The sequence below is a fragment of the Cygnus olor genome, chromosome 14 (genome assembly GCF_009769625.2).
Source record: "Cygnus olor isolate bCygOlo1 chromosome 14, bCygOlo1.pri.v2, whole genome shotgun sequence".
Classification (NCBI taxonomy): Eukaryota; Metazoa; Chordata; class Aves; order Anseriformes; family Anatidae; genus Cygnus; species Cygnus olor.
This window is the reverse complement of record NC_049182.1, coordinates 4,792,407-4,807,450: the sequence shown is the minus strand read 5'-3', so window position 1 is coordinate 4,807,450 and position 15,044 is coordinate 4,792,407. Positions and strand designations below refer to the sequence as shown.

Below are 15,044 nucleotides of genomic sequence, written 5' to 3'. Positions count from 1 at the left end.
GGGGACTGATTTTTTTTTTTGTCGCTGTTTGTGACAACACATCCCTCGGTTGTGTTGTTCAGCAGTTGGTGTTTTTGAAAATAAGCCATTTTTCCTTCCAAATAGGTTTATGATATTAAATGCTTTCCTTTATGGAGTCCTGATGGCCTGCAGCACATTTAAGTCTGGGTTTCCAAACCCACAGGCTGAAACCCTTAGTTTCAACTGCTTCTCTTAGGGTTTGGTCAAGAGGAAAACATTAACAGCAGCGAGGGTGTGAGCTGATGGAGATGTCCTTGTCCTTGGCTGTCCTCGTCTCAACTGCATTTTGGGCTGGTGCTGTGGCTTTTTTATGCTTCCACTGGTCTGCCTTAGGGCGCTTTCCTGACCTTTAGCACCAGCTTCTCCCCTGAGGGCATTTCTGAGGCCTGGTTGTTGCTTGGCTGATGCCAGTGTTTCATTTCTGCAGGGCTTGGATGGTGCCAAGGGAGAAAAGGGGGATAGCGGCGAGAAGGGGGAGCACGGCGACCCGGGACCGGCTGTGAGTTGTCTTCCCATATCTGACTTCTGTCAATACAAACCTACCTTACAGCAACTTTCCTAATGCTGGTTTTATTTCCCTTTTTTTAAGGGTCTCCCTGGTGCCCCCGGGCTCATCGGCTTACCCGGTACCAAAGGAGAGAAGGTAATCACTGCTGTGGGATGGGAGAGGTGGAATTGTGTTGCAATCCTAAAACAGGGGCTGTAAAACCCCTGTCACAGTGGGTCCTGCCAGCACAGCAAGGCCAGGGGTTACGGGTGCCATCCTGAACCTGCGGGGCTGCTCTGTGCACTCGGTCCAGCATGTCTTCTTTTTGTTTTTACAACTGCAGGGAAAGCCTGGGGAGCCAGGACTAGATGTGAGTATGGAGACCATTAATTGTGATATGCAGAAATGTGTACACGCATGTAAATGCCATGAAATTGTTTGACGTTCTCGCAAAAATATATAGCTAACGTGGTATGGGCTACTGTCCCTTTGTCCATGGAACAATGTCAGTAGGAAAAGGCTTAATTCAGACCAGATGCTGGGCGGCGGCTTCCACCGCACAGCGGTAACCCCACCACACCGTGGTACATCTCTGCTGAACTAGAGGTGCTACGGGAGTTCCCCTTCCCCATCGAGAATATTTGTATTGGATTCAGGAAAATAAAAATGTCTTGTGGATGAAGTATTATTAGGCTATGTTAAAGCACTAGCTTTCCCAAGAAATCGATGAGATCCAAAGTCAGGACAAACGTGTCGTATCCTTTGCCGACGGGAGGGCAGGTTGGTTGCAAGGGGCTGCTTCTGTTAACTGAGACGCTGGGATGTGCACAAAGCAAACTTACAAACCTCTTCTTTTCCCACCTACAAATTGTTGTAATAGGGTTTCCCAGGACTCAGAGGAGAGAAAGGAGAGAAGAGTGAAAGAGGGGAGAAGGTGAGTGGGTTATGGCTGTAAGGATGTTTGTGGGGATGAGCTGTCCAGAGGAAGGACTGGCTGCTCCTCTCAGGGGGCCGTGGTGGCAGCTCCTGCAACCCTGGGGTCCCCTTCAGCCCGGCAGCATTTCTTGGTTTATTGCTGTGGGGCCTTTTCTGTGACAGAAGTGTTTGTCTGCAAGCCTGTCCCCCCACCGCAGCCTGCAAACACTGGAGGAGCTGGAGCTGCCTGACAGCTCTGGGTTGTGAAGAATTGCTAGTTTTGGTTTATAGACCTTGAAACTGGATCTAAGTTAGAGGTTTTGTAATAGGGATCCTTAACTAAAAGGGTGCCCGGCTGGTGGCAGCAGCTGCGAGCTGGTGCTCCAGCCGAGCTGGCAGGGGCTGCCCCAAAGCCCTCGCTGCCAGCTACCAACCTGGTTTCTAGCGGAAACCGGTCATTTGCTCAGTTTGTTATAAAATTATCTATTAAAATATTTCTACCCAGCTTCAATTGAAGATTTTCACTCATTTAATTGCTCAATTGAGGTTGCACCAGTGCAGACATCCCTACTCTGCGTGAGACTTGGGACTCCGCAGCTGCTGTGCAAGTGAAACCGAGGTGTGTTTTCCCTGCCAGTCACCCTTCCTGTTCCTGATTCTATTTTCCTGTTGCAACAGGGTGAGCGAGGAATCCCAGGGAGAAAAGGAGCCAAAGGGCAGAAGGGGGAGCCTGGCCCTCCCGGACTGGATCAGCCCTGCCCCGTGGTACGTCTTTTATTCTGCTCATCCCTGGTGTGCGTGGCAGGGACTGTGAGTGGCTGTGGCTTTGCAGCCAGGGAAAGCGAGGGAGGATTTGGTAGATCTTTATTTCGCAGTAAATCAGAGCAGATGGTTATTGTTTTCTCACTTTTCTTAATGGTTTGTTTTATCTGCGCTGCTGGAAGTTCACTGCTCACTGTAAGGGCTCCTCACTGGCCAGATGGGAACAAGCCACAGCAGTAAAAATAATCTTTGTGCAGAGACCTTCTTATTGTAGTCGGGAACAATGGGCTTCAGTAATGCTCTTCAGGAGATAGCGTGCCCTGGTGAAGCTGCCTGCCTAGATTTGAGTACGTTTGCAGCTGGGGAGTAACTTGAGGCACGGGACGGGAGGCGATTCGAAAGCAAGGTCGGCTCTTCATCCCGTCGGCTCCCACACCGAGCAAGGATGAAGCTGGCTCTAGCTCTCCCGCGTGGGGAAGCGGGTTGGTGTTGATAGCATCTTAATACTGCCAAAGAGATGTGATGTATGAGCTCCTGAGGCTGCCAAAAAGTGCCTCTGGGAGCAGAGACCTCCCGTGTTTCTCAGCCCGAGATAGCAGCTCGTGGCTCAGATCTGTCCTTTCTCAGACACATCCTGGGCCAGCATCACACAGCATGCAGGCAAAAAGGCGTTCCAGAAACCTTCCTCCAGGTCTGCATAAGGTGGATTGCTCCACAATGTCTCAAACCTTTGATGTGGCCCAGAATAAAATCTGCACTGATTATTTGGCCTGGTACAATCTACCTCCTTTTCATTACTGCTCTTCATTTAATTGACTAAAACCAGAGAGATCCATCCCCTAAAATGCTTTGAGCTTGCAGGATGAAAGAGTAGTTTGTATCAACTATCGAACTGAAACTACTCACGCTTAACTCAGCTGCAGCTAACTCGTAGTGCCAGGTACCTGCTTAAACACGCTCCAGAACAAAAAATCCTGTATTAAGTGCGTGGCGTTCCTCTCACCCCGGCAGCACAGCCGTGGCAATCGAAGCTGCCGTGCAGCTCCTGTACCAGCAGCAATGTCCCTCACTCAACATACTTAATTTTGCTTGGAGACTGAATGTGAACACAATTATTTTGTTTCTGACGGATCACCTTTCTTCTCTTAACATGCTGGATGACTTAACCCTCATCTTTTTCACTGTGCTGTTCAAATGCGAACCTCTGGTCTGCGTACAGGAGATATTTCCCAGATGAGACTGTGTGTGTCTGCGAGCTCCCCACCGCACAGCGCCTCTGTTGACTTGCTGTGTCATCAGAAAAGGATGTGCGAAGCTCTGACAATGTGCTTTCCTTTCTGCTCACACGCTGATGTCTGTTCAATAACTCCGGTGTCGTTCTCAACGAGCAGTTTTGTCTGTTTCTGAACAGGGAGATCGTAGCATTTCGGGCAGCCAAGGGGAGCCAGGCTTGCCAGGCCTGGCCGGGGTGAGCGTGCCCTGCCCGTTGGTACAGTACCTGCTCTTTGCCTTTCTCGCATGGCTTGTGTGTGCTCCTGCTGTGCCTGAGCCCTGTCCTGGGGAGTGAACCCTCCAGGGAGAGAAAGCAACGCAAGGCAGCAGAGCTGAACATGCTGCTTTGCTTTGGCACTCGAAGGACACCAATGCGTTGTGCCTTCTTCCCACGGTTAAAATGCCTTCAGACAAGGATCGAGGGCAATGGCCATCGCCAGGGGTGTCAACCCTTCCCAATAGCACGTACTGAAATTCGGTTCTCGTTTCTCTCTACCTATGGCCCAGCCTGGCTCTCCTCGTGCCTGTGCTTCTGCAGCCCTGCACGTCAGGCTCCCGGGTGGGTTTTGAAAGGCTCTCCCTATGCGTGCTGCAAACCTGCGGAGCAGGGCTGCAGTTCACTGGCACTTGAGGCATCAAAAAGGTGTTTGCTGTGGTGTTTGCTGTGTCAGCTCTGTGCTGCAGAGCTCGGGTTGAAGTCCACCGATTATGCAGAGGTTCACGCTCTGCTCTCTGATCCAGAGGGTTCTGCATGACTAGCTAAAAGAGGTCATTGTTTTATTTTCATTTTTTTAACCATAGAAAATGCTGCATGCTAGATGATTTGCAGTTGTCTTCAGAGAAACAAAAGGGCAGTAAGCTGTCTCTCTTTCAAAAAGTTAAATTACTTTCATATGTGTCTAAGAAACCAATTATTAGCAGCAGGCCTGCTCCAGCTCTTCGTATTTACTCCCCGGAGATGTTATATTTACTAAGCATGTCCCGTCTGAACTACAGAGAACACGAGACCCACCTATGCTGCCGGTGCAGAAGGTGGCTTCTCCTGCAGGCGACTGCAGTGACCGGTTAACGTGGCACGTGCACGTGTCCCACCTCGCGTGTACTGCGGGCTGCCTGCGTGTCGGCTTCATCCTCGGTGCGGCCGGGGGCTGCTGGCTTCTCGGCGACTGCTTTCGGTCCAAGAGCGCGAGCGTGAGCCTCGCACGTGGTTTGGGAAGCGCTCTGTGAGCCGACAAGTCCTTTTGGGATCACTCGAGTGAAACGTGGTAGAAACGTGCAGAGTCTGATGGCCAAAAGAGTATTTGCAGTGCGTGGGAGGGAGAAAAGGCCGAGGGCAGCGATCGGCCCTGTGAGGGTCGGTGTGCTGGGGGGAGCTCTAACAGCAGCCCGGGGCTTCCCTGGGGGCAACAACTGCTCTGTGTGTTGTCCCCATTAGCCTTCACCCCAACAAATCTGATAAACACACGTGTTGCACGTTTTTTGTCTCTTTTTATCATCATGGACCAAAATATTGACTGGTGTCAGCAGAAATCTGTGTGTGCTTCCAAGTCTGTAATCTACAGGAAAGCGCGTGCAAATAACCCGACCTGTCACGCTGTGAGCAGCTGCAGAGGGTCACCTTGCTTCACTGCATCTGTTTTATTGGGCATAGGCTATTTTACATATAAAATCAATACAGAATACAAAAAATGTGATGACTGACATTTACAGTAAAAAATGTAAAAATGCATTTTGACCTCTATTTGCACTAGCAGTTCTCTCTGCTGCAGACACGTCCTCGTGGCTTCCAGCCCCTGCTTAGTTTGGAGATGGTTCTGAGGGAGGGGTCAGTGCCTGGGTGCTCTCTGTAGCTCTACAGGCACAAATTGATGCAATCAGAGATCCAAGAGCCTTAAAAAATCCAGCATCAGAAAAGGCAGCTGAAGTCAGCTGTTTTCTTCAAAAGTATCTTGAAGGAGTCGGTCACACACAGTCCTCCGTTCCTCTTCTAAGGGGCTCCCTCCTTTTCAGTGTTTTCCTCCTGGTAAGCAAGCTCTTTAGGCTGAGTTCTGTATGTTTCTTATATCTCCATCAGAAAAAGACAAATATTTTCACTCCCTTTGCATTGTCCACAACTCATCCTATTTCAATCAGTTCAGCAACTCAAGATTTCTCAAAGAAACTAAGTACTGCAGAATCGAATTTAACACAATCAGGTTATCATCAAAAAAATCTACCAACCCGAAAAGCGTGTATTAACAGAAGATACATTTCCACATCGTGCTTTCCATGTATAGGTCTGATCACAAAAAACAGAAACAGCAGATTATAAAGTTAATTAACTGAGGTTCCAGATCTTTATATTTGTTCACATTTCCCCTTTTGTTTAAAGGAAAAGAATGTGTGGATTTTTATTTTTTTTTTTAACCCTGGGATGTACTCAGCATCATGTTGTGTGTGACACTGCATAACTATTTCTGTGGACATACAGTGTGTAGATTTTGCATGGTAATTAACCTTACTGCTGAACCTCCCATCGCTGTTGTGAGGATTGAGCGTTGGGTTTCTGGGTCTGACACTGAAATCACTGTCAGCAGAAATTTAAGTCTGTAAATTCAATTTTGCAGGGACCAGATGGACTGCCAGTAGCGGGATGTTGGCATAAGGTACAGTAATAATAATAATAATAATAACAGATCCTTGAGTAGGCCCTGGGTAGCCGGTTTGGTGCACGGTGATTGTACGACTGCGTTTCCTTTAAGCAGCAGGCTCTGCACCTGGCAGGCAGCGTCACGCCTTGTGGGAGCAGGATTTAACCTCATTTCATGTCGTGGTCCCCTCAGCAGCAGACTGGTATCTGCACAAGTGCTAGGAGCACCACTCCAAAAACTTGCTAAGCCTGAAAAATCGTTCTCGTAAATGTTGTCAGTAACAACGCGTTCTGTCAGGCTCGCTCAGACGAGGCCTTTGTTATGGCCCCAGCAGCTTTGGAGCCACTCGGGCAAAAACTCCACGGTCCTGCAAAATGCGCCTGGGTAACGCACTGCGTCCTGGCTGAGACTGGAGATGGGGTTACCTTTTGTCACAGTTACAAAACGTCTATTTCCAAACTGAGGTTTTTTTGCCACTGCAATTATAAATCACAACGACTGCGCTGCAGCAGTGCCTGACCAACACATCTGGGTGCACGGGGTCAGGTAATTCCTGACGGCTCGTGCACCTCGAACAGCCAGGGGGTGTACGGGACGGGTGGCCAGTGCCAAAGGCAGCCCGGGAGAACGAGGAGAGACGTCTCCCCCCAGACAAGCATCTGAGCCAGACTTACATGAGGGTGCTGAAAGCTTGTCCTCCAGCAAGGCTGTGACGCTGAAGCTGAGCGGGATTACTAACCCGGTTTCAAATGTGGTACGCGGACACACATCAATTAATAGCAGGCATGTCACTAACTGGCTGCAAACCCTGTTAGAATGTAAGCACGCTCTTAGCATATAACAGCTTTTAATTTTGTGGTAAGTTGTTTGGATGTACTGTTAATGTTCAGAGAAATCTGACCATCAACCCTTACATTAACAGGAAGATTAGTAGTGGAGTGTTTCTCTTGATCAAAATGTCTGTCTGTGTTCTTTTTCAGTGATCTCTAAGCATGAAACACAGTGTGTAAATAATGTGATATATTTTGATCTTTTTAATTTTTGTATAAAAAAAGGAAAAAAAAAACCTTCAACAGTAATATATTGACCTTTTTTTATACTGGATTCTGCCATTTATGGACTTTGAAAATACTGTAAAGCTCCCAAACCCATCAGATACGCATGGTAACACCGAGATGTGATAAAGGTACCGATGACCCTGGCTGGGAGTGAGCAGTGCTCACCGCTAACGCTGCTGCGTGAACTAACAGCACGGAGAAGGCGTGTTGCCTCGTGTGCCTTACCGCACGATGCAGGGACAAGTCCCTGCCCTAATCTGGCTCTCAACTCTGTATTTGCATTGTACGTGCGCACTACAAGAGTGAAAAAAGCTGGCTGAAAACAAAAAAGAAAAAAAGGACGCAGCCCTAGGTATGGAAGCAGCTGCTGTATGCCATCTGGTCAAACAAAAAGACTTCAAACTGGCAGAGGAAACAAAGCCAAGCTCCCTTCGTCGCTACCTGCCCTTGTGATGGAACTAGCGAGCCTCTGGCGAAATGCAACAAGCTGGACTGCCTGCGGATCTCTGTTCCTATCAAGGAAAGCTTTTATCTCAAGAGGGAACGCCTCTGGGTCCTGCTCTGTGGCTGAAGACGTGCAAGCACTTTGCTACTGTAGATCCCACCGTGGAAACCTCCACTGCAAAATTTCCAACAGAGCAACACGCTAAAACTGCCAGTCCAGAGCTGCGCCACAGGGAGGGCTCTGGTGAGGTCTTTTCTTCAGCAACAGAGCCCAGACTGTTGCTACTGGGCTTCCCAAATCTCGGAGTTTGGGGCATTTGTCTTGGTTTGTAGGGTTCATTTGCATTTGATTTTCTTGGGTTTATGTGGTTTGATTGTGAACTCTGTAGCTCTGCGCATCCTTCACCCTCCTTTCATTCCCCTTTTCTGGTCTCTTTCTTCTAATTATCTTATCTCAGGCACATCCCATGCAGAGCAAGGTAATGAATAAAATGATGGTTATGATTTTTCTCTGCATATTGCCTTAGTGACAGAAATTTTTTTAAAAATTGCCAACATCTTTACCAGTTATGTTTTTAAAGATTTGGGGGAAAAAAGCAAGGATTATGCAGTAGAGAGCCATAAAAAATATTTCAGGGAGGAAGAAAATGGCTTACAGACAAGTCTGTTCAGCTTACAATGGAGATTGAGGCAATCGGATTCCTTTAGAGGGAGGAGATACTTTATAGAAACAAGTTCATCCCATGGCTGGAAGCTGAAGCTACGTAAAATCACATAAAATAGGCCATGGCTTTTTAATGGTGAGGCTGGCTAATCCTAACCAGCCCAGTGATGGAATCCCCATCACTTTAATGCCTTTTTAAATTCACAGATCGTTTCTGGAGGAAATACTTGAGCCCACTACAAGTCGCTAGCCTGTGTGTAGGAGTCTGAGGTGAAATTAAGAGCCTGACTGTGATCAAACCAGATGATACAAGGGCTCTTTGTGGCCTTGAATTTAAGAGAACAGAAGGGAATCATTTTTGGTGTATTGAGTAGATCTGTACCCTGTCACATCCTTGTTCCGCTGCATCTCTGAGGGCAGCGGTGCCAGAGGGGACTCACGGGAGGGGATGCGGTTATCGGCCCCAGGGGAACCTGCCAGCTTGGTAGATGTGGACACACAAGATTTACGTTTGTAGGCATTAAACTGCTGTTACCTAGCTTTGATTGATTGCTGCTTAGGGTCTACGCCTAGGTGTTGCTTGCTTTGTGGCTACACTTCACGTCTTCACCAGTTACTGACCGTACTCTTGGTGCTGTATAGACTAGATCTGTAAATTCAGATCATCTAACAAATCAAAAAACAAGAATTATTTAACTCAAAACAGCAATGAAAATGCATTTTATTTACTTCCATTTCATGATGTTAGCTATCACTTTTGGTGCGGGGGGTTTTAAAGGCATACGGAGCAGTTGAACGAGCTCCCGTTGGCTTTTAATTCTTTTGAAAAACCCCTTTCCTGTCCCAATTTAAAGCTAATTCTTCTGTGGAAGGTTGAAGGCAAATCTCTCATTGATGTCAGTGGGAAGAAGATCTGTAATTGTTCCCTTACTGTACAGTTGCTTTTCCCGTCTCCCCCAGTCATCTCCAAACTAAAACAATGAACTACTCCAAACCATGCTGTGGGCTGCTACGCTTGATATCCTGCAGATGTCCTGTTCGTGGAACCTCTATTGGTATCAATGAGAGCTCAGTCCCCAGAATGACTGCAGAAAGCACAAGAATCTGGAAGTGTCCACAAACAATCTACAATGCAGATAGAAAAGTCTTGTTTTACATACGCTGGCAAAAACTAAACAGCTTTCTATCTAGCTCCTACTTGAAGAAGTTTGATATCACTGAAGCTACGAGACAAGCTAACCTCCAAAGCTTATGAAATTATATTAAAATTTATATTTTCTCTGAGGAAATACCCCGAAGTCCTATTATCTTCAGGTAAACAAGTCAGTATTCCGTCTTCAACTTGTGGAATATCCAGTGCTTGTAGGCATCAACTGTGACCACTGCCAGGCCTGCAAAACATCGATACAGAATACCAAACAGTGCTTTACCCGCTGCTCTGACCGCTCTGCATGGCAGCCTTCCCCCTCCCAACACAGAGCCTCTGGCGCCACAGAACCCCAGACATTTCCTTGTAACAGAGGAAGAGAGCTCTTTTTTCGTCACCTAAACTTCTTAACCGGGGTTTTTCTTCCCCGTCCCCACGGCACGTTCTGGACCACTCGTGGTGCTTCCTTGACCGTCCGGGAGGAAGGCTACGATCATCCTCCTGCCACCCTGGCTACCAAATGTTTTAGAGGTAATTTGTGATAATTCCCAGGTAAAGGCCTTCTGCAGGGGGGTTTATGCTGCTGAACGTGGCTTGTCCAGCACCCAGAAAAGATCCCTTCGTGCACTTCCACAGCCGGGTGCTGGGGATGCCGCAGCTTTGCTGCCCTCGCACAGACCCGTAGCCTGCGTGAAGCAGCTGCTCTGGGCGGCTGCTTCCGTTTCCATTACAAGTGGCGGCAGGCACAACAGGCCTTGCAGAACGCGGCACCCGCTGTCACCAGCTATGGGGAGCTAACCAGTACCTCTTCGAGGGGTGCTGGTCACAAGCCTGGTCTGGCAGGCAGCTGAAACCTGCAGAAAGCAGAGCTCCAGGAACGGATGTGGCACAGCTCCCCAGGCACAAATATTGCGAGAGGTGCGGTTGTGATCTGCATTTTGAGTCCTCCCTGGTCCTCCACCGTGATCGGTGCGGGTAGCCTGTGTGTTTTGAGCTGTCCCCCTTGTGTGTCATACAATGCAAATCAGAAACTGTGCTAGAGCAACTGTTCCTTAGTACGGTCTAAGGAAATCTATTCAGACTTCCACGCGCCTTCCACACACGGATTTAGAAGAGTAGGTTGTTAAATGATAAATTGGTTCAGAGCAGTCATGATCTTATGAGGAAGACTTAAAAAAAAGATGTGCTTTGCTCAGCAAATTCATGCCAGAGCAGTTGATTATTTTCTCCTTCCATATGAAAATGTGTGGTTTTTTTAATACTTTGAATTTGCAAATAGCTCATGACGATAAATTTTACTTTTAGGTAGCATTGGCAGTCCCAGTCAAAACTCGGTAATTATCTCAGCCTCTCACACAGCGCAGTGCGTTTTTTCCTCAGGAAACCTCTTTTCTTCTGGCTTGAGAGAACGTAAGATTGTTTTATGGGAATTCAGAAATGCAGCTAAATGTTACCACTAGATGTCAGTAGCAATAAAGATGATTGACACGCTAAAGATGATTGAGGCTGCTAACGCTCGTGAAATGTAGGTCACTTTGTGACCGAGCAATTGATTTATCTCGATCGCTGAAATAGGTAACGTGTTAGCTTTGTGGATTCATCAGTGAACAAACACTTGGGTTAAAACACTCGAGTTACTTGTCTTGGGGAATCTAAAGCCCAGTCAACTCACGTTTATCTTTGTTTTCTAGTTTACAAAATGTATTGGTACAGTTTAACTGACTATACAAGCACGGTGATTTCCATTCTGCTCAGATAGCCACGTCTCTGCTGCCCGGGAGCACAGGACAAGCAGCTTTCTGTAAGATTTGTTCTATATCAAATTTAAATTACTGACCATCTGCCAGAGTTCGGCTGTGAATGTATTTTGGGGGGGGTGACCACAGGCAAACATCCCCCGTGTCTGTGGCTTTGGTGCCCAAAGCGTGCTGGAGGCTCCAGGGGCCCCTTGCCAGAGGGAGCCCGATGACTTGGCCTGAGCCGATGGGGGCAGGTGAGATTAATTAGCTGTGCAGCTGACCTAATTGCGGACTTGGCCAGCTAGTTGAGGAGTATTTCTCTGGGTTGTGAAACGGGTGGCAGATAAAACCTGCGCTGACTCCAAACTGAACCCATTTCAAAGCCTTAATGCGCTGGGACTTTAGTTTAGAAGAAACAACAAGGATGTTGCTCTATGCTTTGTTTTACTCTCCAGGGGAACTCTTCTTTCACTTATACGCTGCTTCTAACGCTCGCTGTATGTATGTCATGGTAATGAATTTATTTCCCTATGGATTTTTCTCCTGTGTATTGAAATACGAATTTTCTTGTAATACCAGACTTTCTGATGTGTGGTTTTTTTTTAGGGAACCAAAAGATAAAATATTTGTGAGCTTTTTATCTTTGCATTTGAAATTCTTAAGCAAACCAGTAAAATGCACGTGAGGTTTCAGCAGTTCAAGACATCCTATGTAATGACAGAGTGTGTTCCGCAGGGAATGACACCGCTCATTCCCCAGGTTTTTAAGGTTGTTATAGCTGTTGTCCCGGAAGCGCATTTGTTTATGACCACAGCTTTCGTGCAGGAAAGCCTGTTTTCTTGTTTGGTTTTCTTCCCTTTCCCCGGCTCAGCGTCCCATTTCTGCTGGTGGCCCTGACTGCAGCCAGCACGAAGCTGAAGCAGTCCGTACCTGCAGAGCCCCCAGGCTGCAGTGCTTACCGTCTGCCCAGCCCACAGCTCAGAATGAATCTGTGAATTTTTGTACATGTGGCACTTGATTTTCTAATCAATACCGTGAACTCTTGGGCCAGAATGAAAGATCTCACCCACTTGTAACAGGCACCTTAGTTAAAATACTTATGATGCTGGAAATTCCCAGATTTACTGTAATGGTACACAGCCACCCTTGGTCGATAACTGCGTCCTGTTAGCCTGTAAATTCTCTACGTACTACCAAGTAATACTGGGTCGTGGTGTTTGGATTATTGAATGCTGATTTAATGCTGCCCTCTAGAGGCCATCTTTCTTTAAATGAAGAAACAAATGTGGTGCCACGAGGGGAAAACACTCCCCTCCTGCCCCCAACAACAGTGCCCCTAATTGACAGCATACATAGGGATGGGCACGTCTTTTGTGTGGCTCTAAGGTTTGAATAGATCATTGTGGAACAGAAGCGCATACACATAGACTTTAAATTTTTTCCAAATCTTTCTTGGGAAATACCATCATATTCTCATGTCATTTTTTTTAATCCAATTGTTGCCCAGACAATTAATTAAAGGTGTTATGCAAATAGAACTAGGTTACCAGCCAAGTTTCCATCTTAAAATGTTAGAGTGGAGGCTTTGAGTTATTTTCCTTACATACAACAGGTTTGTTTTACAAAAATACTAATAACAATAAATGATAGAAATGTAAAACTAAAGTGTTCGCAAACCACTTATCTTGGACAAATTACAGATCTGTCTGAACTCCACTCAGTGAGTTTGGTTCCAAGTCACCAGGGTAGGAGCGGATCCAGTCCCACAGACCTCAGTAGGTGGCCAAGGGTGGAACAAAACCTCTGTGCCACTTGACCTCGTTTCAGGCCCCTAAGTTCTGCCTGGTAAGTATTTGTTGATGAGGTTAGTAGCTCAGCCAGGCTTTCCCATTGTTCAACCAGGAAGATTTTAAAGCGAGAGATGAAGTATTTTGATAGATTTCAAGAGGCCCAAGATACTTTAGCTTTGCGACACAATCAGTGTAGCATATACTGACCTGGGCAACCTTCCAGCACAACATTTATGTAAGAGCATTTCTTGGACCTGTTTGCAACGGTTTAAAAAAAGGTCTAGCAAATAAGGGAGAAAAGAACATGCCCCTCCCGTCAAGTCTCGCTGTCAGTTACTGGAGTCGCCCATGTTTTCGTGGTGTCCCCGGCACTGCGGTGAACTGCCAGCAATGTGGCACAGTTTTTGCAGCTCCGTTCTGGGGCACCTATTGCAGACTGAAGCTAAGCAGTGAGTACACGGCCTGGATCTGTAAACTTAACAATTCCTTTTGTTGTTTTCATGTTCCTAAGTGAACCACTGCAACTTTCCCATATGCTTTTGTCATTAGATAGATGGTGCAACAAAAGGGATGTCTGACTGTTGTGTAATCTGCAGCTAAAGTAAGTGCTGAAAACCTGACACTTCGAAATGAATGGGAGGAGGACTTAATAGACTGGAGGACGCTATACTACCCTAGAGAGCCGGGGGGCGGGAAACCACAGGGAGGCTGGGAAACATGAATTTTCAATGCATAAGAAGTGGCGTTATTGACAGCAGAGTGCAATAACAAATACATTAGCATTTGCGGTTTTCCTATGTCTTAGGACAACAATCAATCCCTGTTCGCTAAGTTCTGGTACAAGTTGCCTCATAGCTGCTCAGTTTCATGGAACAGTCAGCTAACTTGTATGTCTGTGTGTGGCTTCTTATATAATGCAGACAGTAACGGTTAATGTTAAAGTGGAGATGTCCCAAATACCTGCAATACGTTTCTGTGTAAATGATGCTAAGTGCACTTAGGTTTTTTGTACTGTTAAACACTGAATTGTATGCTTAGCTTTTAGAAGTGCATTTTACGTCACTTTCTGAAGTAGGTGAATATCAAATCTGCTTTTTTGCTATTAAATAAAAAAGTTAGGACCTCACTGAATTACTCAACGAATTTCCAAACCAGGTGGAAGAGATAGTAAATTGCTATTAGCCAGAATGAGGGTTGCAGTCCTGCTGCATTTGCTGGGTAGTTTCGTAGATGGAATACCATTTTATAGACAATTCCATAGCATAGCAGCTTCTTGCATTACTATCTGGAGTTCTTTTTTTACTCAACGTGATGAATGTTCAGCACAAAATAGCAGTCAAAACTGAAAGTCATCAGCTCTAATGCATTAAGTTACTTTGGGCACATAGGTCTTTTCAAACTGGCAAGTACCCTGGCATTTAGGTGCTATTTCTGAAACATGTAATTTGAGAAATTTAATTGCTGGTATTTAAAATCTAAATGAAAATCTGACTTATTTATATGCATCTTAGAAAAAAATACATGCAGTATGTGCTTTACCTGTCCTTATTTGTTTGAAATTATGCTGATAAGGCTTAATCCTCTACCACGTTATGCAAATACCCCTTATATATGGCGAGTGGGTGCGTCACTTCAGTGAAGCTGTTCAGAAGAGTTAAGGCTATTTGCACGTGTGTGCAGTTAGGAAACGGTGAAAAGTAGTTTTGTTTGAATGTACTTACATGGTATTTTATACAAAGCTGACTACATCTCTGTAAAATGTATCACCTTTAAAAGTATAATTATATAGAGATATTAAAAATACAAAAAAAAATACTTAACATCTCTATTTGCAAAATTTTGCAATTTTTAATCACGTATGTGCCACAAAGTGTTCTATTTACTCACTTCTTTGGGGAACAGCTGCTTTTAAAATGAAGGCATCAATAACAGTATTCCTTATCCATTGTTTTAACGTGTTAAAATGGCATTAATTAGTACTGCATTGTGTATTTCTAGTTTAAAGCTGTAATGGACAGTAAATTAGCTTGAAACCTCCAAAAACATTTTTTGTGCTTTTTGTAATAAAAGCACAGACTAGATTTTCAAAGACGGTCTCTCTGTACAGGTTACTTT

At 45.9% G+C, this 15,044-nt stretch overlaps 2 protein-coding genes across 9 annotated transcripts in view; one reads left to right on the top strand and one right to left on the bottom strand.

Moving 5' to 3' along the window:
* The window catches only part of COL23A1 (collagen type XXIII alpha 1 chain), a 174,805-nt gene extending 166,674 nt beyond the window's left edge, over window positions 1–8,131 (top strand). For 2 of the 3 annotated variants that reach the window (XM_040573776.1, XM_040573777.1), the window contains 7 exons: window positions 449–520; window positions 611–664; window positions 852–878; window positions 1,389–1,442; window positions 2,102–2,188; window positions 6,064–6,102; window positions 7,447–8,131. In XM_040573776.1, coding sequence (XP_040429710.1) covers window positions 449–520; window positions 611–664; window positions 852–878; window positions 1,389–1,442; window positions 2,102–2,188; window positions 6,064–6,102; window positions 7,447–7,497 — 384 coding nt within the window. In that variant the 3' untranslated portion in view covers window positions 7,498–8,131. Of the gene's footprint in view, window positions 1–448; window positions 521–610; window positions 665–851; window positions 879–1,388; window positions 1,443–2,101; window positions 2,189–6,063; window positions 6,103–7,067 lie in introns of all 3 variants that reach the window. The other variant, XM_040573778.1, reaches the window with a different exon arrangement.
* The window catches only part of HNRNPAB (heterogeneous nuclear ribonucleoprotein A/B), a 29,747-nt gene continuing 19,783 nt past the window's right edge, over window positions 5,081–15,044 (bottom strand). For 2 of the 6 annotated variants that reach the window (XM_040573784.1, XM_040573787.1), the window contains one exon: window positions 5,081–5,522. The gene's annotated coding sequence lies outside the window, so the exon portion shown is untranslated. Of the gene's footprint in view, window positions 5,523–8,949; window positions 9,645–15,044 lie in introns of those variants that run through there. The other 4 variants (XM_040573781.1, XM_040573785.1, XM_040573783.1 and 1 more) reach the window with 2 other exon arrangements.